The following is a 24,564-nucleotide window of genomic DNA, read 5'->3' as shown; positions in this document are numbered from 1 at the left end:
TCGCAAATCACTCTTTACGGCAATATTTTTTGTCAATTGGACAACACTGTGTTCACGTGTGGAAGGAAATTCGCAACACAAACATGGAGGAGAGTGAATGTGACACAGAGCACGGAGACACAGAGCTCGTACCTAAAAGAGGGGCTACTTCGGTTGTATGGACGTGGTTTGGGTACGAAGTCTGACACGGACCAGAAAACCGTCCTCTGCAAAATATGCCTCAGGCTAGTCCCAACAACAGGCTCAAACCACTAACATCTTTTACCACCTACGCAAGAATCATGTGAAACAGTACAGAGAGTCTACGGACGAGACCCAAAAAAGTATAGTCGAGTGCTCAAATCAAACCCCCAACTCAAACGTTGCAAGAGGGTTTTGCCTGCGGCACACCATATGGCAAAGAATCACGAAGCTGGAAGGAGATAACATCTGCAAAGACACGGCCCCAATATACACGGTTGAGAAACGGGGGTTTCGCGAGTTGGTGCTAACACTTGACCCAAGGAACCAAATGCAAATTGTTAAGACTAATTAATGCCAAAATAACATGCAAAACAGGCAAGCCCCCAAAAATATAAATATATATATACTTGAACTATAGTTGAAATGTTTTCTATTTACCTTTAGATTTTATACATTAATATTTCATATTTTGTTACATGCTTAATTGAATATTTGCACAAAGGTTCTATATAAAAGGAGAAATAATAAAATATGAGTATGTACCTTTTATTTATAATAATAAAAAATGTAATAAGAAATAGGCCTTTACATGTGGTCATTTTATATAAACTATTTATTCATTGAATTTACAGAAAATGTGCTACATCGTGATATGTATCATTATCAGGATAGGAGATTTTGGCCATATCGCCCAGCCCTAACGTGTGCTGTAAATAAGTTAAGGGTACTCACAGAGCTCTGGACCATCTCAGCCCATTCTGGTGCCACTGCACAGTCAGGGTTCTCCTCCAGAAACACCCTCAGATCCTGCAGCATAGGTCCATACGTAGCCCCAACCTGAATAAAAGGGAAAGAAAATCCACCCTTAAGCAATCAACATCCACAAATAAATATTTGACCGAGGATCCCAATGCACCCATGTAATTCATCCTTTGCCATTTCTCACCTTCTTTCCTGTCCTCATATCAATGATCTTAACCTTCTCACTGCCCAACAGTGCTGCGGTCTTCTCAGTCCTCTTCTTCCTCCTCCTCCTCCTCTTCTGGTTCACAAGGAGCTGGGGGGGGGGGGACACACACTGAAAATCTCAAATGATACTGTATTTCTCACAAATTGCAGTACTTCTGGCCAGAGCCTCAATTGAGACATAGGCAGAGACAGACATGGACATACTTTTCCAGGTAAATCTACCTCCAACATGTCTCCCTCCACCTCATAGTCTGGGTTCTCTTTCAGCCAGTTGGGCAGGTCTCTGCGGCGAGGGGCTCGCTCCCCACTCAGCACTGTGCCCGTCATGGCATCGACCACCGCTCCGTCTGGATCTGACAACTAGGTGGAAGATTATGAATGAGGCATGATAAATGCAAACATTACATGAATGTTTGAGTACGTAGATTCCAGAGTTTGTTTCTTTGTCTGCACATCTGTGTATTATGAGCAGTCTTAACCTCTGACTACGAGAATGTGCACTAGTATTGTATATATGTGTACTTCTTGGTCCCTACGCTTCCTGCGTCCGCTCCCCTCTCCCCCTGACCCATTGGACATCAAGGCATGCTTAGAGAAGGTCAGCTTCAGCCCCTCCTCCTAAGAGAGTAGGAAGTAAAAAAAAAAAAAAAAAGGGGGGGATGGAGAAAGAGACAATTAAGTCATTCCATCTGTACCTCAGTCAAAGAAGCTTTATCCCAATGTACTTCAATGGCCTAAAAAGCTGAATCAGGTGTTATTACTGGGCTAGAACAAAATACTGACCACTCTGTGGGTCCCCCAGCACCAGAATTGATTCAACTTTTCTGTGTTCCTCTCATCTCACCTTCAGGAGTTTGACGGTGAACTCAGATTCCTGTCCGTCTGCTCCTTCTCCACCGGGCGTGCTGTTGCCTTTCCGCATGAGCCGTGCAAAGCTGAGCTCATCCCCTGCCCCTAGGTCGTCAGAGCCTGGGTTGAGCTGGGCATCAGAGGCATAGCGCCGCCCTGTTGGCCACTGCCCAGACAGCACCAGGGTACAGAGGCTGTCCAGCCGGTTTATCAACACACGGTCCTGAGGGAGAAACCAGCCAATCACTCCACCAAAACAACAATCCCTTCTACTGTACAGTTCATATTCAACTTCCTGTTAATACTGTATTTGAAGTACTAATGTGCAAGCAACCAGAACATCATCCACATATCTGGATCCATCCATACTCTATAGTTGCAGACTGTATATGTCCCCAACCTACATACCTTGGGCCAATCAACCCTGAATGGGTCGGTAAGGGACTCTGGTGGCGCACCATCTTGAGATGGAGTCATTGAGAGCAAGCTGTTCTCCCCATCTTCCTCCATCTTAAAAGCAGCTGAAAACAGAATTTAAAAAACCTCATCAATGTGTGTTGTCTTATCTCAATCCTCACACTTCGATATCACTCAGTCCCCACTCACCTCTTTCCCTCTCTGTTTCACTGTCGCCACTGTCGTCAGAGCTGCCTGATCGCTGGGAGGAGGTAGACGAGCCAGAAGAGTCAGAGTCAGAATCGGAAATCCCTCCTACACTTCTTTCTCCTTTATTTCCTCCACTTCTCGGCCCTCTCCCCCTGCTCTTCTTCCATCCCAAGCCGGTCCGGGCTCGGCCCTTCCCATCAGGACGGGAGAGGTGTGTGATCTGGGTATCTGGGTGGCCGAGAGCCTCAGAGGCTCCAAGGATGCGGGACTCCTTGTCCAGACCCTCCTCTTCTTTGACGACTGAGCCCTCCTCTGCCTGTGGTTGGAGGAGGGGAGTGGCGGGGGCGGGCTGGTTCTGCTGGTTCTCGAGGTAGTCGTGGCGGGCCTGGCTGAATGAGAACTGCGGGTCGAGGAAGACCGAGAGCTCAGTGCGGCTGACGCCGTGGAGGGCGGAACCCAGCATGAGCTCCCGGTCATGGGCTGGAGTGCTCCACCAGGCAGGCAGCTCAGAGCTGGGCAGGGCCAGCAGAAGGAGCTCCTCCAGAGAAGGGTGAGGCAGGACGTGCTCACGGAGACGGCGCAGCAGGCTGATGCGGTACAGGGTGCGAGAGGCTCGCTCCTCAGTGATTGGGGCCAGAGACTGGCCCAGCTCTGAAGGGTCTGGGGACAGAGAAAGGGGTTAGAGACCTGTCTCTCTTCAGATCTACCAAAATATTAAACACGATACACTGAACAAAAATATAAAAACGCAACATGCAATAATTTCAAAGATTTTACTGAGTTACAGTTCATAAAAGGAAATGAGCCAATTGAAATCAATTCAATAGGCCTTAATCTATGGATTTCACATGACTCGGAATACTAATATGCATCTGTTGGTCACAAAAAAAAAAGAAGTGCATGGATCAGAAAACCAGTCAGTATCTGGTGTGACCACCATTTGCTTCATGCAGCGCGACATCTCCTTCACACAGAGTTGAGCAGGCTGTTGATTGTAGCCTGTGGAATGCTGTCCCACTTAGGGATGTGGCGATCATGACATTTTGTCAGCCGGTGATTGTCAAGCAAATAACTGCCATTTTCACGGTAATTGACCGCTAATTAACAAACACATTTAGCATCTCCTGACTTCCACACACAGCCTACAAACCACTGATGCAGACCTTTGGAACATCTACATTTTAAAAAGTCGAATAGATCCATGTAATATAGCCTACAAATTCACAATAAATACATTATTTTAGACAGGTCTAAAGAAACATGATATGAAGAAAATGTCATCTATTTCAGAAGAACAGAATACTCAGTTGTTCTAATGTTATGCTCCGATCTGGCTATGCCATATGGCTGTAGGCTACACTCGTTCATTTAGCAGAAAAGATTTACATAGAATTCTGTGGCATTATTTTATAATATGAAGAATACAATTGAACATAGCATAATAAAATACAATAATATTTTCTCCAAACGATTTTTGCAATATGCAGCTATTTCGTGTTGAACGGTTAACAAAGCACCAGGTCCTCCTATATGCTTCATTTAGAGTTATTAATGCAACTTTAGTTGTGATACAAACATTGGGCTATATGTTTAGATTTCTATTACATTCGAAGCCTGCATGAAGCAACTAACAATGATTTGAAAAAAGTTGCATGAAAAAGGCACGAGCTCTGCTTTGGTTTTTCCTCGTGCTGCACACACTTCAGTCTCTAATTCACAATTTGACAAGCAATTGATAATGCCTTGAATTTCCCGGCAGCATCAACTTTTGTGTGGACGTAATGCCCCTTAAAAAAAACATGCCTTTTGCAGCCAGTGGCCGTTGTGTCCTTGGGATGAATATAAATTAGAATTCCATTCTCCTGGCTGCATGCACCGAAGCACCTCTCACTCACATGGCTCTCTCAAATAGCTAAATTCTCATTAGACAATGCCCGTCACGTGATACGTTATTTCTCGAATGCTACAAGTGAAGACAGACACATCAGGGATGCAACTGCATGTGTCCTTATTCAATTCCGAGGTGCATATTAAAGATATTGGAAGAACGGTCCACATTTACTTTGTCAGCCAACAAGATGAGTAGGCCTAACGAACAGCAAAAGCACTAGCCTATGTCAATCTAATATTCACCATAGTACCAAGAGCAACCAGGATGCCTGATTGCTCTTTAAAAGTGCTTTCCATCTTTCCTCTCCATCCCATTCAAAAGATGTAGAACTAAGAACAGATATAGCCCTTGGTTCATCCCAGACTTGACTGCCCTTGACCAGCACAAAAACATCCTATGGCGTTCTGAATTAGCATTGAATAGCCCCCGCGATATGCACCTTTTCAGGGAAGTCAGGAACCAATACACTCAGTCAGTTAGAAAAGCTAAGGCTAGCTTTTTCTAACAGAAATGTACATCCTGTAGCACTGATTCCAAAAAGTTTTGGGACATTAAAGTCCATGGAGAATAAGAGTACCTCCTCCCAGCTGCCCACTGCACTGAGGGTAGAAAACATTGTCACCACTGATAAAACTACGATAATTGATCATTATAATAACCATTTTTCTACAGCTGGCCATGCTTTCCATCTGGCTACCCCTACCAACATCTCAGCACCCCTGCATCAACTTGCGATCTGGTTTCTGAGCTGGTCATGGGTGCACCTCAGCCATGCTCAAGGTCCTAAATGATATCATAACCGCCATCATCGACCTGGCCAAAGCTTTCGACTGTCAATCACCGTATTCTTATCGGCAGACTCAACAGCCTTGATTTCTCTAATGACTGCCTTGCCTGGTTGACTAACTACTTCTTAGATACAGTTCAGTGTGTCAAATAGGAGGGCCTGTTGTCTGGACCTCTGTCTCTATGGGGGTGCCACAGGGTTCAATTTTCGGGCCGACTCTTTTTTCTGTATATATCAATAATGTCGCTCTTGCTGCTGGTGATTCTCTGATCCACCTCTACACAGACGACACCATTCTGTATACATCTGGCCTTTCTTTGGACACTGCTAACAAACCTCCAAATGAGCTTCAATGCCATACAACACTCCTGAGGCCTCCAACTGCTTTTAAATGCAATAAACACTAAGTGCATGCTCTTCAACCCATTGCTGCCCGCACCCTCCTGCCTGACTAGCATCACTACGCTGGACGGTTCTGAATGTGTGGACAACTACAAATACCTAGGTGTCTGATTAGACTGTAAACTCTCCTTCCAGACACATTAAGCATCTCCAATCCAAAATTAAATCTAGAAATCTTCTTCCTATTTCACTGCCAACATACCCTCCTAAAACTGACTATCCTACCGATCCTTGACTTTGGCGATGTCATTTACAAAATAGCCTCCAACACTCTACTCAGCAGATTGGATGTAAGTCCATCACAGTGCCATCAGTTTTGTCACCAAAGCCCCATATACTACCCACCACTGCGACCTATACGCTCTCTTTGGCTGGCCCTCACTACATATTCGTCACCAAACCCACTGGCTCCAGGTCATCTATAGGTCTCTGCTAGGTAAAGCCCTGCCTTCTCAGCTCACTGGTCACCATAGCAACACCCACCCGTAGCACACGCGCCAGCAGGTATATTTCACTGGTCACCCCCAAAGCCAACACTTCCTTTGGCCACCTTTCCTTCCAGTTCTCTGCTGCCATTGACTGGAACAAATTGCAAAAACCACTGAAGCTGGAGTCTTAGATCTCCCTCTCTAACTTTAATCATCAGCTGTCAGAGCAGCTTACTGTACCTGTATACAACCCATCTGTAAATAGCACACCCAACTACCTCATCCCCATTTTGTTACTTATCCTCTTGCTCTTTTGCACCCCAGTATCTCCATTCTCTACTTGCACATCATCATCTGCACATCTGTCATTCCAGTGTTAATGCTACATTGTACCTCCCTACTCTTCTACATTTGCACACACACTGTACAGTCAAGGCCAAAAGTTTTGAGAATGAAAATTAATATTTGTGTCAATGTCTGTTGCCTCAGTTTGTATGATGGCAATTTGCATATACTCCAGAAGGTTATGAAGAGTGATCAGATGAATTGCAAAGTCCCTCTTTGTCATGCAAATTAACGGAATCCCCAAAATAAATTTCCACTGCATTTCAGCACTGCCACAAAAGGACTAGCTGACATGTCAGTGATTCTCTCATTAACACAGGTGTGAGTGTTGACGAGGACAAGGCCGGAGATTGAGTTTGAATAACAGACTGGAAGCTTCAAAAGGACGGTGGTTCTTGGAATCATTGTTCCATGGTTACCTGCAAGGAAACACGTGCGGTCATAATTGCTTTGCACAATAAGGACTTCACAGGCAAGGATATTGCTGCCAGTAAGATTGCACCTAAATCAACCATTTATTGGATCATCAAGAACTTCAAGGAGAGCAGTTCAAATGTTGTGAAGGCAGCTTCAGGGCACCAAAGAAAGTCCAGCAAGCGCCAGAACCGACTCCTAAAGTTGATTCAGCTGCGGGATCGGGGCACCACCAGTACAGAGCTTGCTTAGGAATGGCAGCAGGCAGGTGTGAGTGCATCTGCACGCACAGTGAGGTGAAGACTTTTGGAGGATGGCCTGGTGTCAAGAAGGGCAGCAAAGAAGCCACTTCTCTCCAGGAAAAACATCAGGGACAGACTGATATTCTGCAAAAGGTACAGGGATTGGACTGCTGAGGACTGGGCTAAAGTCATTTTCTCTGATGAATCCCCTTTCCGATTGTTTGGGGAATCCGGAAAAAAACTTGTCTGGAGAAGACAAGGTGAGCGCTGCCATCAGTCCTGTGTCATGCCAGGACAGCGGAGTCAATCACCACCTTCCGGAGACACCTGAAACCCCACCTCTTTAAGGAATACCTAGGATAGGATAAAGTAATCCTTCTCACCCCCCCCTCCCCTTAAAAGATTTAGATGCACTATTGTAAAGTGGCTGTTCCACTGGATGTCATAAGGTGAATGCACCAATTTGTAAGTCGCTCTGGATAAGAGCGTCTGCTAAATGACTTAAATGTAATGTAAATGTAATGCCAACAGTAAAGCATCCTGAGACCATTTATGTGTGGGGTTGCTTCTCAGCCAAGGGAGTGGGCTCACTCACAATTTTACCTAAGAACACAGCCATGAATAAAGAATGGTACCAACACATCCTCCGAGAGTAACTTCTCCCAAACATTCCGGGAACAGTTGTGATTAACAATGCCTTTTCCAGCATGATGGAGCACCTTGCCATAAGGCAAAAGTGATAACTAAGTGGCTCGCGGAACAAAACATCAATATTTTGGGTCCATGGCCAGGAAACTCCCCAGACCTTAATCCCATTGAGAACTTGTGGTCAACCCTCAAGAGGCAGGTGGACAAACAAAACCCCACAAATTCTGACAAACTCCCAAGCATTGATTATGCAAGAATGGGCTGCCATCAGTCAGGATGTGTAATTGACAGCATACCAGGGCAGATTAGAGGTCTTGAAAAAGAAGGGTCAACACTGCAAATATTGACTCTTTGCATCAACTTCATGTAATTGTCAATAAAAGCCTTTGACACGTATGAAATGCTTGTAATTATACTTCAGTATTCCATAGTAACATCTGACAAAATATCTAAAGACACTGAAGCCACAAACTTTGTGGAAATTAATTTGTGTCATTCTCAAAACTTTTGGCCACGACTGTACATAGATTATTCTATTGTGTTATTGACTGTACTTTTGTTTGTGTAACTCTGTTGTTTTGTCACACTGCTTTGCTTTACCTTGGCCAGGTCGCAGTTGTAAATGAGAATCTCAACTGGCCTACCTGGTTAAATAAAGGTCAAATAAAATAAATAAATAGTACAATAGTTGACCTACTCTATCCTGTGCGAGAAATATATATTTCAAACGTAGTCGGACAGTTATGGGATGCAATAGAGCCCAAATTAATACAACCAAAAAATGTTTATACTCAATTAGGCTGACGCAACAGATCAGAACATTTTTGATAGCCTAATAGTTTATTTTTCACATAAGCGCAGCAATGCGCACACGGCAATAGGCTATAAGCGCAAAAATTCCAAAATGCAATCAATTAGCTGGAATACTATTCTCAAAAGTGACTGGAAATGCGATTATGCATGTAATGACTATTATTAAAAAAGGTGCCTTTTTATGGTGAAAATTCTCCCCCAAACTTGAAACTCACACTCTGCGTATGTATGCCAATTAGGCTCTACACTCATTTTAAAGCGGATTAAATGTGCTTAATTTTAAAGAAGTTATTTGGACACTTCAGTTGTGAAACAAACCTTATAGGCATTTGGGCTAGGCTACATGAGGTTTGCGACTACAATTTTGAAAAAAAAAAAAAAAAAAAAGGGCATGCGCTGTTTCTTGCCTTACTGCACCCAAGCTGGTCATCATTCACAAGTGTTAAGCTAGTGTTATCACCCATCAGACTATTCCTGATTTTATCTGGTCTTTGTACTAAATCATTTAAGTGTAAAATTTGTTTTGATTTAGAATGGATCATTATCATGCACCCGTCTCGAAACAGGGGCAGGGGAAAACATTTATATAAAATGTCATATATGCACTTAAATTGTGAATGGAGGACGCTTTTCCCGTGGTCAATTTTTATGCCAGCCAGGTAGGCTATACTCATATTGTAAAAAGAAGCAATGTGCTTAATATTAGAAAAGTTAAGATTTAAATATAGTAGGCATAGACTAAAAAGGTGATGGGATCCTTTTAATTGAGTGCACCACTGTTTTCTCAAGCAATTGCATAGCCTATAGAAAATGTTATGCAACATTAGCTCTCATGAAGTGTTTGATTAGATTTTCGAAAAGATTTGCATTGATGTTAGAGTGATGAGAGACAATAGAGTGCTAAGTACCAGGCAGTTAGCAAGTTTGGTGGGCTACTAATGACCATCAGCAGCATCAGAGCTTGGAGAAGCCCAATTACCGTGACTAAAACAGTCACGTGAAATTTGACTGCCGTCGTGGCATTATTACAGTCACCTTAACAGCCCTAGTCCCACTCCTCTTCAATGGCCGTTCTGGATATTGGTGGGAACTGGAACAGGCTGTCATACACGTCAATCCAGAGCAATCCAAATGTGCTCAATCAAATCAAATGTTATTAGTCACATGCGCCGAATACGACAGGTGTAGTAGACCTTACAGTAAAATGCTTACTTACAAGCCCCTAACCTACAGTGCAGTTAAAAAAAATATATGGATAAGAAAAAGAGATGAAAGTAACAAGTAATTAAAGAGCAGCAGTAAAAAATAACAACGGGTGACATGTCTGGTGAGTATTCAGTCCATGGAAGATCTGGAACGTTTTCAGCTTCCAGGAATTGTGTACAGACCCTTGCGACATGGGGCCGTGCATTATCATGCTGAAACATGAGGTGGAGGCGGATGAATGACAAGACAAGGTGACTCCGGACCTCGTCACGGTATCTCTGTGCATTCAAATTGCCATTGATAAAAAGTGTTTGTTGTCAGTAGCTTATGCCTGCCCATACCATAACCCCAACGTTGACGTCAGGTTAAGACCCTGGCACGCAGATGAGCTTCCCTGGGACGTTTTCTGACAGTTTGTGCAGAAATTCTTTGGTTGTGCAAACCCAGTTTCATCAGCTGTCCAGGTGGCTACCAATTGCCTCAAAACTTGAGACATCTGTGGCATTGTGTGTGACAAAGCTGCACATTTTAGAGTGGCCTTATATTGTCCCCAGCACAAGGTGCATCTGTGTAATGATCACTCTGTTTAATCAGCTTCTTAATCTATACACCTGACAGGTGTGGCATATCGTCTTGGCAAAAGAAAAATGCTCATTAACAGGAATGTAAACACATTTGTGCACAACATTTCAGAGAAAGAAGCTTTTTGAAAAATGTCTGGGATCGTCTATTTCAGCTCATGAAACCAACACTTTACATGTTACGTTTATATTTTAGTTCAGTGTATTTGACTGATTTAAAAAGGTAGACTCAACGATATGACATTGATGCAGAAAGTAAACAGCAACAGTGGCTGAATTTCCACAATAACTAAGAGCATTGAAGCGCAAGGCTCAACTTCTCTGCTGTTTGGATCCTGTGGCTACCACGCTGTACAGAGTGAAGTGAACCCGTGCACATGCGCAGATATTGTTTGTGACGGTGTGAGAGCGAAGTCTTGCATCTCGCACATCTCAACATATGCGGTGTGGCTCGTGGCAACGTCATTTTGCTGAGTCTACCTTTTAGTGACTACACACTTTATCAACACCTTGACTGTAATAACATTTGATGTAGTTCTGACCTTCTCCGGAGGCGGGCCGCAGGTTGCACACCCTCCGGCACATAGCCATGAAGCAGCGGAAGTAGCGGCTCAGACTCTCGTCAGTCTTCTTTTCTAGACGGGCAAATGTCCGGAAGCGAGCCCATTCCAGTTCAGCCTCTTCCCCCTCTGGGGTATCTGCCTCTTTCTTTATTCGCTCCACACCGAATGTGGACACCACACGGTAGAAGTCACACTCCTCTCTACGGGTCCACCTAGCAAGGAGACAAAAGACTAATGTTTAAAGTAGTAAAACACTAAAAACTCACTCAATCTTATACCAGAATGTACGGTTAGGGACAGTTCCAAATTCACATGACCCTCCCTTTGTACTGTAAAAATAATAATCTCACCCTTCTTGATTTAACATTGACGCTATATTTATAATTATATGTAACACATTTTCCACCAACAGGTTGTGCCAATGCACCACACTCAACCAATAGCCTTGTGGTTAGACCAGTAGCCTTGTGGTTAGACCAGTAGCCTTGTGGTTAGACCAGTAGCCTTGTGGTTAGACCAGTAGCCTTGTGGTTAGACCAGTAGCCTTGTGGTTAGACCAGTAGCCTTGTGGTTAGACCAGTAGCCTTGTGGTTAGACCAGTAGCCTTGTGGTTAGACCAGTAGCCTTGTGGTTAGACCAGTAGCCTTGTGGTTAGACCAGTAGCCTTGTGGTTAGACCAGTAGCCTTGTGGTTAGACCAGTAGCCTTGTGGTTAGACCAGTAGCCTTGTGGTTAGAGCGTCGGACTAGTAATCGCAAGTTCGAATCCAAATACAAATCTGTCGTTCTGCCCCTGAACAGGCAGTTAACCCACTGTTCCTAGGCCATCATTGAAAATAAGAATTTGTTCTTAACTGACCTGCCTAGTTAAATAAATAAAAAATGTAGTAAACGGCAGGACAAGGAAGTGAAACCGGGTCACTGGCGTAAAAGCCAAACACCCTACATCGTGCCAATAGAGTTAACCCACTTCGTAGGAAACTGTATCATGTGCACCCGATTGATATAAATCATCGTGATTTATCATGATTTGATCCGTATCAATTCTGCTACTTTGCAGTCAACATTTAAATTGGGAAGGTTTTTGGGGAAAATCATTGAAAATGACTATAAGCACGCATTGCTGATTTTATAGAGCCGATAAGCTATAGATGTCTTACCTTTAGAAATGTTTACTTCAGGCTGACTACAAGAATCTATTGAGTTGCAGTGTCCCATAAATATAATATCCAAATCAACTTCAAGAATCTACAAAATCAGTATATTACATTTGTATAGCCTTAACAAGATCAATAGGAGACCTTTGAGCTGCATGTCACATCTGTTCTTTCATGCAAGCAGGTAACATTCGGCTATAAAACATTCGGCTATTCTGGACCCCCAACCCAGTCAATTTCAAACTGTCCCTTACACCATACAGAGACATTAAACAAACATATCAACAACTGTACCTCAGTTTCAGGACACATATGCTTGCAGAGTTAATAGTTGAGGGTAGTAGTTGGTACCTCTGTTGGCGTTCCTGGCGTGCAATCTCCTTCAGTTTACTGGCCTGCTCACACCTCCTGCGCCTACGGTCGCCCTTCTCTGCTGCCTCCACCTTCAGCTGCTCTCTCCTGTAGCTGCGCTGGTATGCCGTGATTAGACGACGGAGCCGCGCGGTAAGTGATGAGCTGGTCGGCCACTCACAGGCTTCGGACTGGCCAGAGGGCGGCCCCTTGGTTTTAACAGGCAATGCCTTGTCCTCGACACAGATATCATCATCCATGTTCAAGGAGTCAGCCTGGGGGAGAGAAATTATCATTAATGTCAACAATATTCTACAACCAAAATCAAATCAATGAGAATAATAAGCACTGATTCACACCTCCTCGTATAGGTCTTTGGTGTGCCTTAACGCAGGCTTGAACTCCGGGTCTTCAGAATACTTGTCATCGTCTCCTCTGGGGGAATTGTTTTTTCAAGTTAATGGTGGTGAGGCCAGCTCTAAATAATTCTGTAATATATAGTTAGCGGGTTTTTTGGTGAGGTGCTAATAAGGTTAGCCAGTGTAGCTCACCCGTCTCCCAGCTCTGCGTCTGCAGAGTGCTGCTCAGCATCAATGGCCTGGTCGTCAGGGCGACCAGCTCTCTCCAGGAAACAGAGACAGTCGTCGGCACGCATAGTAGTGTACATCTCATACCCTGGAGCAACACACTGTGGAGTTACTACAAAACACACTCACTAAACACCACGTTCCTAAACAAACTCCTAAATACTTTTTCACATTCACACACACCATGTTTGAAAACTCCGACGAGGAGGGAGCGGTCTGCCTCTGTATCCCACCAGCCTGATGGCACCTCAAGCTGCTCCATCTCAGGCATCCAGATGTCAATATCCCTACGAGGACACAGACAGATGGATTCAGTATACGCCTGAGAGTGTGTGTAGATGTATGTATGTGGGCATGTGTATAGCAGATAACAAGGATTTTTAATAGGTTGAGACCTGGCATCAGCTCCTCTCAGCACAGAATCAGCATGTTCTCCAATAACTTCCTGTCTCAGGTAGTACAGCATACGTACTCTCAGCAACACCCTGACGACGAGGAAAGGGTTAATGCTCTGACACTGAGCATAAACACTTCAGTACTCTCTATAGAGGTTGAGGGTGAATACACACTGACTTGTTGCACTGGTGCTTGAGATGTTTGCGGTAGCTGTCGTCCAGAAGCAGGGAGTCGGGGTTGTACTTGCGGATCCACTCCACCTTCTGAACATCAAAGGAGCTCTGAGCCTTCACTCTCTTCCCCTTCCTGCCCCGAGGAACAGGGATGGACAAACCTAGACATAGAAACACATTGAAACATATTACGCAGGACCCTGGAAGGCAACGCTAAAGTGAGAGAAAATACATTAACAAAGTTATCCAAAACAGCAAGAAATATTTGGACAATGGGTACCAGAGTGGTTGAGGGGTGTGTGGGGTTCAGTACGTACCAGAGCGGTTGAGGGGTGTGTGGGGTTCAGTACGTACCAGAGTGGTTGAGGAGTGTGTGGGGTTCAGTACGTACCAGAGTGGTTGAGGGGTGTGTGGGGTTCAGTACGTACCAGAGTGGTTGAGGGTGTGTGGGGTTCAGTACGTACCAGAGTGGTTGAGGAGTGTGTGGGGTTCAGTACGTACCAGAGTGGTTGAGGAGTGTGTGGGGTTCAGTACGTCCCAGAGTGGTTGAGGAGTGTGTGGGGTTCAGTACGTCCCAGAGTGGTTGAGGAGTGTGTGGGGTTCAGTACGTCCCAGAGTGGTTGAGGAGTGTGTGGGGTTCAGTACGTCCCAGAGTGGTTGAGGGGTGTGTGGGGTTCAGTACGTACCAGAGTGGTTGAGGGGTGTGTGGGGTTCAGTACGTACCAGAGTGGTTGAGGAGTGTGTGGGGGTACGTACCAGAGCGGTTGAGGGTGTGTGGGGTTCAGTACGTACCAGAGCGGTTGAGGGTGTGTGGGGTTCAGTACGTACCAGAGCGGTTGAGGAGTGTGTGGGGTTCAGTGCGTACCAGAGTGGTTGAGGAGTGTGTGGGGTTCAGTACGTACCAGAGTGGTTGAGGGTGTGTGGGGTTCAGTACGTACCAGAGTGGTTGAGGAGTGTGTGGGGTTCAGTACGTACCAGAGTGGTTGAGGAGTGTGTGGGGTTCAGTACGTACCAGAGTGGTTGAGGGGTGTGTGGGGTTCAGTACGTACCAGAGTGGTTGTGGGGTTCAGTACGTACCAGAGTGGTTGAGGAGTGTGTGGGGTTCAGTACGTACCAGAGTGGTTGAGAGTGTGTGGGGTTGAGTACCAGAGTGGTTGTGTGGGGTTCAGTACATATCAGAGTGGTTGAGGAGTGTGTGGGGTTCAGTACGTACCAGAGTGGTTGAGGAGTGTGTGGGGTTCAGTACGTACCAGAGTGGTTGAGGAGTGTGTGGGGTTCAGTACGTACCAGAGTGGTTGAGGAGTGTGTGGGGTTCAGTACGTACCAGAGTGGTTGAGGAGTGTGTGGGGTTCCCGGCCGTTCTCTGGCGGGGTGATGAGCTCCCAGATGAAGCTCTTAATGTTCTCGTCTCCACGGTAATGCAGCAGGCAGAAGACCAGGATGACCCTGCAGATAGTCTCCACGTCTCGCTCCCCGAGGCGCCGCTTACAGCGTGCATGAGACAGGATGTCCCTCCAGCGCCCCCACCTGAACAAACACAGGTCGCAGAGTGAGAAAGGAGGCTCAACACAATAGCATGGAGCTTACTTTATTAGAAACTCCGGTAACAACTTCACTATCATATGTATTATAACTACACCTGTCCAGAAAAAAAAAAAACTTCAGGCCCTAGCCAAATACACCTACCCGTAAACAAGCAGATGTTTCTCCACACGGAAGCAGTCGGTGCGGCCGTAGCCGTTTCCAGTGTGGCGCTCGGAGCGCCTAGAGGACCGGGACTGCCGGGAATTGGCAGGCGGGTACTCGTCGTCACTATCGGGGTCAGATATCTCCCCACCCTCGCCCCTCAGGGTGGCAAACTGACGGGTCTGCTTCCTCACCCTGGGCGTGTCAATCACCAGGGTGTTCTACAGGGATGGTGTGAGAAAACATAAGGAAAATTAGCTTTTCTCACAAAAAACAAGCACAGAGTAAACATACACACGCCTGAGACGTTAGTATTACCTTCCTATTCATGGAATCAAAGTCTATGTCTGCCCTCTTGGCCCACTTCTGCCAGAACTCGGGGTCGTCCAGGGCAATGTCGGTCCTGTTCTCAGTAGCCACGAAGCTGGCCTTGGAGAAGGTGGAGCCCTTGCCCTCACTCTCAATGGTGATGGTGGTGGCTCTCCTTTGGAGGATCTGGTCAATGTCCTCCTCACAGAACTTGGAGCCCTCGTCCTCCTCGTCCATAATGGCAGCATACGCCCCCTTCCTCAGGAGGTCCTCGATCTCCTTCTTGGAGAACTGCTGGATTTGCTACGAAACGGTTGGAACAGGACGGACATTTAAACCTCTTAAGCGCACCCGACACACAGGCGTTCCATCTAGCCATCTGGAAATGCAAATGCGCTACGCTAAATGCTAATAGCACTCGTTAAAACTCAAACGTTCATTAACACACACATGCAGGGTACTGAATTAAAGCTACACTCGTTGTGAATCCAGCCAACAAGTCAGATTTTTAAAATGCTTTTCGGCGAAAGCATGAGAAGCTATTATCTGATAGCATGCAACACCCCGAAATACCTGAAGGGGACGTAAACAAAATAATTAGCATAGCCGGCGCTACACAGAACGCAGAAATAAAATATAAAACATTCATTACCTTCGACGAGCTTCTTTGTTGGCACTCCTAGATGTCCCATAAACATCACTATTGGGTCTTTTTTCGATTAAATCGGTCCATATATACCCTAAATATCGATCTATGAAAAGTGTGTGATCCAGAAAAAAACAGCGTTTTAAAACGCAACGTAATTTTTTTTAATTAAAAAAGTTGACGATAACTTTCACAAAACACTTCGAAATACTTTTGTAATCCAACTTTAGGTATTAGTAAACGTTAATAATCTATCAAATTGATCACGGGGTGATGTGTATTGAATAGCTCCACGTCTTCAAATCATGTTCTGAAATTTCTCCTCCAAAACATCCTGTCGGAGACCGGAAGGAATGGGCTCTCTCTTACTCGTTTGACCAAGAAACAAAGCCCAGGCAATTGACAAGACTGGCGACATCGTGTGGAAGCTGTAGGAATTGCAATCTCAGCCCCATGTAATTTGGTTTCCCATAGACAATACATGCAAGTGGCGCATGGATATTTTCCCCAGCTTTCGGTGATCAGTTTTTCTTGCGCTTTTCGATGAAACACACGCTCTGTTATAGTCACAGCCGTGATTTAACCAGTTTTAGAAACGTCAGTGTTTTCTATCCACACATACTAATCATATGCATATACTATATTCCTGGCATGAGTAGCAGGACGCTGAAATGTTGCGCGATTTTTAACAGAATGTTCGAAAAAGTAAGGGGTAGGCTTAACAGGTTTTAACCAGTTAGCATCTAAACAAACAGCAGACAAAAAAAACTCCATATTAAGTAAACAACAGCTTGGACCTCCTTACTCCATTGACATTGCTCTCCTTGTTACCGCTCATGCTCTGCAGTACAGCCCGGTCCAAACCCAGTTTGAGGCTGGCCTTGTCTAGCATCTCCCTCTCATAAGAGTTCCTGGTGATCAGACGGTACACCTTCACCGCCTTGGACTGGCCGATACGGTGACACCGCGCCTGAGCCTGTTGCGAGAAGGCAGGATTAGTACATCAATAGAATGCCATTGTGTGGTAAGGGTACTAGGACGAAACATTGGAAGGAACCAGACACAAAAGCGGGAGATCAGACATTACCTGCAGGTCGTTTTGAGGGTTCCAGTCGGAGTCAAAGATGACGCAGGTGTCAGCAGCAGTTAGGTTGATGCCCAGACCTCCAGCCCGTGTACACAACAGGAAGACGAAACGGTCCGAGTCTGGTTTGCTGAAGCGGTCAATGGCTGCCTGACGCAGGTTCCCTCTCACTCTGCCATCAATACGCTCGTACAGGTATCTGGGCAGAACGTTAATAAAGACAACATCTTACTCATCTAGATTACTCTTCACATCCAGTCTGTCTACTTTTAAAATGACCCACATCCTAGTCTACTACCACAGACTGATAATGTAGTAAAACAAAACTTACTAGCAAAATCTATTGTTTTCAACATGCCCATCATACCCGTTGATGAGGCAGCCAGTCGATCTAGACCGTCATAAATATAATTTTATTTGTCACCTAAGCCGAATACAACCTTATGAAATGCTTACTGAACAGTCTGACTTGGGTAACCGGAGTCTTTGACATTTTTTGGGGCCTTCCTCTGACACGGCTAGTATATAGGTCCTGGATGGCAGGAAGCTTGGCTCCAGTGATGTGTTGGGCTGTACGCATACCTCTTATTGATGAGGCAGTCTATCTAGACCCGCATACCTCTTGTTGATGAGGTAGTCCTCCAGGATGTCCAGGCAGCGCACCATCTGGGAGAAGATGAGCACCTTGTGTCCCCCGGCCTTCAAGCGAGGCAGCAGTTTGTCGAGCAGGACCAGCTTGCCTGCGGATCTCACCAGCGCCTGCAGGTGAAAGTCTGGGGCCACAGGGTTGTAAACACCCCTCAGCTCAGCCACAATCTTCTCCTCTGCCCCTGGACAGAACAGACAGAAGGGGGGGTTACTATCCCATTGTATACCATTGCATCCTGGGAAAGGTATGCAGACAGTGGCGTATACAGATGAACAGTTGGAGTGATGTTAGGTCAACAGATGCTGTGTTAGGTCAACAGATGCTGTGTTAGGTCAACAGATGCTGTGTTAGGTCAACAGATGCTGTGTTAGGTCAACAGATGCTGTGTTAGGTCAACAGATGCTGTGTTAGGTCAACAGATGCTGTGTTAGGTCAACAGATGCTGTGTTAGGTCAACAGATGCTGTGGTAAGCATCAAGTGACTGCAGGCTAGCAGCATTAAGAGTCGCTGTTGGGGTTATTGTTTTTGGAGGAGGAAGGGTATTGAAGTGTTGTTGTGGTGTAAGGTACCAGTAATAAGGTAGGGGTGGTTGCAGCACTTGCGTAGCTCCATCATGGTGTTGAGCAGATTGGGCACGTTGCTGTTGCTGGTGGCTCCCATGCTAAGGAAACTGAAGTTTCTCTCTAGGATGGCTCGGTAGTATTTCTTCTGCACATCTGTCAGCTCCACCTGTGTAAATAAGGTTGTATTAGCTTGATGGTTATGGTCCATTAAGAAAAACATTCTGCTTCGCATATACAAGGTCACATTGGTTATATGGTGCAATATTATTAATTTTGAGTGTCAAATCTTACCTCAATGATGGTCTCCTGTTTTGGCGCCAAGTTCTTCTCCACGTCCTCTTTGAGTCTGCGCAGCATCATAGGCTTCAGAATGGCCTGGAGCTTCTGGACTTGCTCCTCTGTTTTGAGGTCTCCAAAGTCACGAAGGAATTCAGACTCTGATGAAAACTGAGCTGGCTCCAGGAAGTGCAGCAGACTGAAGAGTTCCTCCACTGTGTTCTGGAGGGGGGTACCAGTTAGAAGCACCTTATGCTCCTGAGAACCAGGGAGGACAGGGGAGTGGAATCGAGAGTGGAGGAGGAAGACAAGGAGATGAACAGAGAGAAAAAGAGGTAGAGGGGTGTTTTTATGCCTCTTTTTAAACAAGACCAAAATGTCACATCACAATACATTTGTCACCCTGTCCCTTAGACCATCTATCCCCTGATTACTCACCAAGTCCAGCATCTTGAGACTGTCCAGCAGCTTGCAGTTGCGGTTCTTGAGGCGGTGAGCCTCGTCAATGATCACACAGCGCCAGGAGATTTCCCTCAGCTCAGGGCAGTCGGACAGAATCATCTCAAATGTGGTGATCAAGGCATCAAACTTATACGCCCCTGGGATCAGATGATCCTGTAATACAACACTCTAGTTAGAGGAACTATATGTCAATGTACCAAGAATCAAATTATCTGAACAGGAATACCTAGGATAGGATAAAGTAATCCTTCCCCCCCTTAAAAGATTTAGATGCACTATTGTAAAGTGGCTGTTCCACTGGATGTCATAAGGTGAATGTACCAATTTGTAAGTCGCTCTGGATAAGAGAGTCTGCTAAATGACTTAAATGTAATGTAAATGTAAACACGAGAGAATCATTGTCTTCCGACAGTTCCTACTGCACAACAACACTAACACTGCAACCACTGTAATCCATTCTTCTGTTCTAAGGTTACACAAATAGAATGCGACACACACACCTTGTCATCCTTACAGTACATCTCGTACTGCTGGATCATCTGCCTGCTGGCCAGGCTGCCGTGGTAGACGATGGCGTTCATGTCAGTCCAGGTGGCAAACTCCCTCTCCCAGTTGGTGATGGTAGAGAGAGGAGCGATGACCAGGAAGGGGCCCTGGACCCCGGCACCAAACACCTCGGACAGCAGAGAGATGGACTGGATGGTCTTCCCTAGACCCATCTCATCTGCCAGGATACAGTTCTGTCTGTAGGGCGAGAGGATGTGTTAATATGGATAGAATGGGATGTGAAATGCATTCAATAACAGAAACATTAGTACCTGTTGTACCAGTTGAAGAGCAGCCAGTTGACTCCTTCTAGCTGGTATTCTCGGAGTACGTTCCCACTCTTATACTCTCTGAATTCCTCCAGCTTCTTCCATGCAGCTGCTTGGGGTCGGGGCTAATGAGAGGAGCGAATGGTTTAGACTGTGAAATTATGACTTATTGGATTAAAGCAGTGGCACTACTCACATGGAACGTTGTGAACACACACGACCAGTGAATAACCACACGCACCGTTCTCTTGAGTTGAGGTTGGCGGTCTTGGATCTTCCTGAACTCCTCCACCTTGACCTCGTCCACATCCTCTCTTAGCTCCCAGGTAGCATCTTCATAGGGCAGAGAGCACCACTTCACCAGGTAATACACCACCAGCTGGAAGATACAATACACATTTAGGATTATTTGTCTAACCCAGAATTTTCACAATGAGATCAATTCATGGTTTTAATTCATGGTTAACAAGAACAGATTAAGACTTGTCCTTTAGAGATCAGAATTCAGTCATTGACTTCTCTCACCTCTCCATTGTCCACACTGTTGGACTCATCCAGGATCCGGTCCACCTCCACATAATCTGGGTTGAAGGGCTCCTCTTCCTAAGGACAGGAGCACAGAGAGGATGACACACACAAAAAACACAGCGAATCCCTAAAGTTACACCTCTATACACATACCCACCTACTTCACAATCGGAGGGTTACCAAAATGTTTCTGTGAAAGAGGCCATATTATTCCCTTACCTCCTGTAAAAGGTGTCTCATCTGTGCATGTTTGGCCTTGAATCTCTTGAGCTTCTGATGGATCCTCTTGTCTCTCTCCAGCTGCTCCAAAGTGGCCCACTCACAGTGCATGTAGGAGCTGAGAGAGAGAACAGGGGGGTCAGGGGTCAGCCATGGATGTAAAGGAAGACATTCCCCATGCACTGTTGATCTTGGATGCTCCACAAACAATTTCATGGATCTCAAACCGACATTTTAGTCAATAGACATCCCCAGGAAAGAGTGAGACTTACTAGTTCTTATATTTGACAAAAAATTCCTCAGCATTGATGTAATGTCCTGGAGACACCTTTAAAATATGAAGAGAGGAACAAACATGATACATAATGATTTGCAACTTCTTAAATTAGCAAAATCCTCAAATACTAACAATCAACAGAAAAAAAAGCACAGTAAGCACACTCACCTCCTTTTTAGTTAACCTCATGGACAAAACTTTGTCAACAATTGCTGCATCTTCCTCATTGGGGTTTTCCTGTGATACATATACATGTGTTATACAGCTGCCATGTACAGGTGATAAGATAACCAACACTCACTCAACAGAACAGCTCAAACCTGATCAAAATTTCCCACTCACCACAAAGAACTGCATGCTAGAAAGGCTGTCCCCGTCCAACTGCAGCTCCTGTTTGAGCTGCTCTCCCATCAGCTGCCCCGTTGCTCCTCCGGTAATGGACGCCACCGCCGCCGTCGTGGTGGTTACGTCCACGTCCTCCTCCGGTTCGTCCTCGTCGTCAGTGATTTTGATGTCCAGATCCTCAGTGTATTTCTTCCTCTTCACCTGACGGTTAGAACGTCTCTTCTGGTGGAAGAGGGAGATGACATGGAAAAAAGTCAGACATCGGTCAGGAAGTCTTGACAAACATCCAGTACAGTACTGTACGTATTATGGGAGGAGGGGGGGTTGTGTGTAAGTGTGTGTCAGTAGGAGGGACGTGACTCACCGCAAGCATGTCCTCATCCAGGGCCTTAGAGGGAGAAGCGGGGCTCAACTCCCCATCAGAATGGTCTGAGGAGGCATTCCTCTTCCTCTTCTTACCCCCCACTAGAGTGATTGTACTGGGGCGAGAGACAGGGGAGGATGAGAACGAGAATTAGTTGGAGAAATAGATACAACACCCCCCCAAAAAAGACAGAATGAGAACATCACAACTTACTTGATCTTTGCCTTGCTTTTGCTCTTGCTGCAGCCGGTTCCAGCCACCCCTCCAGGTGTCCCACCAACAGCCCCACCTGCTGCCTTGGCTTTGCCCTTCTTTTCTGCACCAGCCCCGCCCTTCCCTGCTGCCGCCGCTGGGCTCTTCTTCTTACCCCCTCCTCCCTTCTTCTTGGCTCCAGGTGTGCCAGTGGTCGTTGCAGCTGCCCCTTGGTCAGCAGCCTTTTGTCCGGCAGGCAGTTCGTCCTGGTTGAGGACTCGTGGAATGTTCCTCTCTCCCCGGGCCTTGGCCCTGGCAATGGCCTCAGCCACAATACGGTTGGCCTTCTCCTGCTTGCACAGGGTCTCCAAACGACGTACAGGCTCCTGGGCCTTGGCTAGCCGTATCCCTGGTGACGACATAGTGGTGGAAGGGGTGGAGCCAGCAGCTGCGGTGTTGATGACCTTCACTACGGAGACAGCTCTGCCTGCTGTCGAGGTGGCACTTGTCTGTGGAGATAGATAGATAGATAGATAGATAGATAGATAGATAGATAGATAGATAGATAGATAGATAGATAGATAGATAGATAGATAGATAGATAGATAGATAACTTAAGAGGTATCTAAGAGGCAAAATAACCTGAACGTGTAAGGTTTGACAAGTGAGATTTGAAACTCGATACATCTATCATGTAGACGTGTGTATATACAGTACCAGTCAAACATTTGGATACAACTACTCATTCAAGGATTTTTCTCTATTTGTACAATTTTCTACATTGTAGAATAATATTGAAGACATCAAAACTATGAAATAACACATGGAATCATATAGTAACCAAAAAAGTGACACACAAATCAAAATATATTTTATATTTGAGATTCTTCAAATTAGCCACCCTTTGCCTTGATGACAGCTTTGCACAGGCTTGGCATTATCTCAACCAGCTTCACCTAGAATGCATTTAAATTAACAGGTGTGCCTTGTTAAAAGTTAATTTGTGGAATTTCTTTCCTTTGCATTTGAGCCAATCAGTTGTGTTGTGACAAGGTAGGGTTGGTAAACAGAAGATAGCCCTATTTGGTAAAAAAAAAACAAGTCCATATTATGTCTAGAACAGCTAAAATAAGCACAGAGTAACAACACTCCATTACTTTAAGACACGAAGGTCAGTCAATCGGTTTCTTCAAGTATAGTAGCAAAAACCATCAAGCGCTATGATGAAACTGGCTCTCATGAGGACTGCAACAGGAAAGGAAGACCCAGAGTTACCTCTGCTGCAGAGGATAAGTTCATTAGAGTTAACAGTTTTTGCAGCCCAAATAAATGCTTCACAGAGTTCAAGTAACAGACACATCTCAACATCAACTGTTCAGAGGAGACCGTGTGAATCAGGCCCTCATGGTCAAATTGCTGAAGAAACCACTACTAAAAGAACACCAATAAGAAGAGACATGCTTGAGCCAAGAAACACAAGCAATGGACATTAAAACAGGTGGAAATCTCTCCTTTGGTCTGATGAGTCCAAAGGCTATTTGACCAAGAAGGAGAGTGATGAGTGCTGCATCAGATGACCTGGCTTACACAATCACCCAACCTCAACCCAATTGAGATGGTTTGGGATGAGTTGGACCACAGAGTGAAGGGAAAGCAACCAATGACTGCTCAATATATGTGGGAACTCCTTCAAGACTGTTGGAAAAGCATTCCAAGTGAAGCTGGTTGAGAGAATGCCAAGAGTGAGCAAAGCTGTCAAGGCAAAGGGTAGCTACTTTGAAGATTCTCAAATATAAAATATATTTTGACTTGTGTAACACTTTTTTGGTTTCATAGTTTTGATGTCTTCAATATTATTCTACAATGAAAATAGTAAAAAATAGTAAAAAATAAAGAAAAACCTTTGAATGAGCAGGTGTGTCCAAACTTTTGACTGGTATGTATGTATGTATGTATGTATGAATGAATCTATGTATGCATGCATGTATGTATACCTGTGGTTGCAGCAGCAGTTTGAGGGGCATGGCTAGTCTCTGTCCACCTTGACCCTGGGAGATCTGAACAACCTGTGGGCTACTACCTTGCCCCCCGGACACCAGCTGAAACTGCAGGACAGAGACCGTTCTAGTTACAGATCAAAGTCTTCATAGAACAGGTCAGTATTTCTGATTAGTTAACTGAGAGTGGAGAATTTCCTAATTACTAATTCAAGCCACTCCTCCTCCTCCTTACCTTGGGTCCCCCCTGTTGGTTGGGTTGCTGCTGCACTTGCAGCTGGATGGTGAGCACTTTAGGCTGTGTCCCCGTCTGCCCTGCCCTTGCCTGGGTGAGAGCAGCCAGCTGACCCCCCTGGAGGACCAGCTTCCCTGGGAGATTACCCAACACCAGCCTCTGCTGCTGGCCCTGCTGCAGCTGACCCGACCCACCGACTGTCACAGCACCCCCCTGGGCCGCACCACCCTGAGGCTGCTGCAGCACCAGTGTGATCCTCTTGGCTTCACCCTGAGAGGAGAGAGAAATGATCAATTAGAAGATAATAATTTAGTTAGAAATGTGCAA

The 24,564-nt window shown here is 45.4% G+C and overlaps 1 protein-coding gene across 4 annotated transcripts in view; it reads right to left on the bottom strand.

Moving 5' to 3' along the window:
• The window catches only part of LOC118402512 (chromodomain-helicase-DNA-binding protein 8-like), a 28,417-nt gene that overhangs the window by 1,246 nt on the left and 2,607 nt on the right, over positions 1 to 24,564 (bottom strand). For 3 of the 4 annotated variants that reach the window (XM_052476578.1, XM_052476579.1, XM_052476580.1), the window contains 35 exons: positions 24,238 to 24,507; positions 24,000 to 24,110; positions 22,027 to 22,514; positions 21,814 to 21,928; positions 21,447 to 21,671; positions 21,273 to 21,341; positions 21,100 to 21,155; positions 20,828 to 20,945; positions 20,606 to 20,683; positions 20,322 to 20,459; positions 20,084 to 20,205; positions 19,766 to 20,009; positions 19,242 to 19,418; positions 18,819 to 19,061; positions 18,534 to 18,693; positions 17,934 to 18,144; positions 17,318 to 17,513; positions 17,036 to 17,206; positions 15,594 to 15,887; positions 15,276 to 15,496; positions 14,914 to 15,116; positions 13,594 to 13,750; positions 13,416 to 13,505; positions 13,204 to 13,307; positions 12,985 to 13,108; positions 12,793 to 12,868; positions 12,434 to 12,708; positions 10,907 to 11,139; positions 2,608 to 3,267; positions 2,410 to 2,522; positions 1,997 to 2,224; positions 1,675 to 1,770; positions 1,357 to 1,512; positions 1,130 to 1,240; positions 916 to 1,020 (listed from right to left, as the gene is read on the bottom strand). In XM_052476578.1, coding sequence (XP_052332538.1) covers positions 916 to 1,020; positions 1,130 to 1,240; positions 1,357 to 1,512; positions 1,675 to 1,770; positions 1,997 to 2,224; positions 2,410 to 2,522; positions 2,608 to 3,267; positions 10,907 to 11,139; positions 12,434 to 12,708; positions 12,793 to 12,868; positions 12,985 to 13,108; positions 13,204 to 13,307; positions 13,416 to 13,505; positions 13,594 to 13,750; positions 14,914 to 15,116; positions 15,276 to 15,496; positions 15,594 to 15,887; positions 17,036 to 17,206; positions 17,318 to 17,513; positions 17,934 to 18,144; positions 18,534 to 18,693; positions 18,819 to 19,061; positions 19,242 to 19,418; positions 19,766 to 20,009; positions 20,084 to 20,205; positions 20,322 to 20,459; positions 20,606 to 20,683; positions 20,828 to 20,945; positions 21,100 to 21,155; positions 21,273 to 21,341; positions 21,447 to 21,671; positions 21,814 to 21,928; positions 22,027 to 22,514; positions 24,000 to 24,110; positions 24,238 to 24,507 — 6,438 coding nt within the window. The remainder of the gene's footprint in view (positions 1 to 915; positions 1,021 to 1,129; positions 1,241 to 1,356; positions 1,513 to 1,674; positions 1,771 to 1,996; positions 2,225 to 2,409; positions 2,523 to 2,607; positions 3,268 to 10,906; positions 11,140 to 12,433; positions 12,709 to 12,792; positions 12,869 to 12,984; positions 13,109 to 13,203; positions 13,308 to 13,415; positions 13,506 to 13,593; positions 13,751 to 14,913; positions 15,117 to 15,275; positions 15,497 to 15,593; positions 15,888 to 17,035; positions 17,207 to 17,317; positions 17,514 to 17,933; positions 18,145 to 18,533; positions 18,694 to 18,818; positions 19,062 to 19,241; positions 19,419 to 19,765; positions 20,010 to 20,083; positions 20,206 to 20,321; positions 20,460 to 20,605; positions 20,684 to 20,827; positions 20,946 to 21,099; positions 21,156 to 21,272; positions 21,342 to 21,446; positions 21,672 to 21,813; positions 21,929 to 22,026; positions 22,515 to 23,999; positions 24,111 to 24,237; positions 24,508 to 24,564) is intronic. The other variant, XM_052476581.1, reaches the window with a different exon arrangement.

The sequence above is a fragment of the Oncorhynchus keta genome, chromosome 23, assembly GCF_023373465.1.
Source record: "Oncorhynchus keta strain PuntledgeMale-10-30-2019 chromosome 23, Oket_V2, whole genome shotgun sequence".
Taxonomy (NCBI): Eukaryota; Metazoa; Chordata; class Actinopteri; order Salmoniformes; family Salmonidae; genus Oncorhynchus; species Oncorhynchus keta.
Note: the sequence above shows the minus strand (reverse complement) of the source record. Positions and strands in the feature narration are given on the sequence as shown.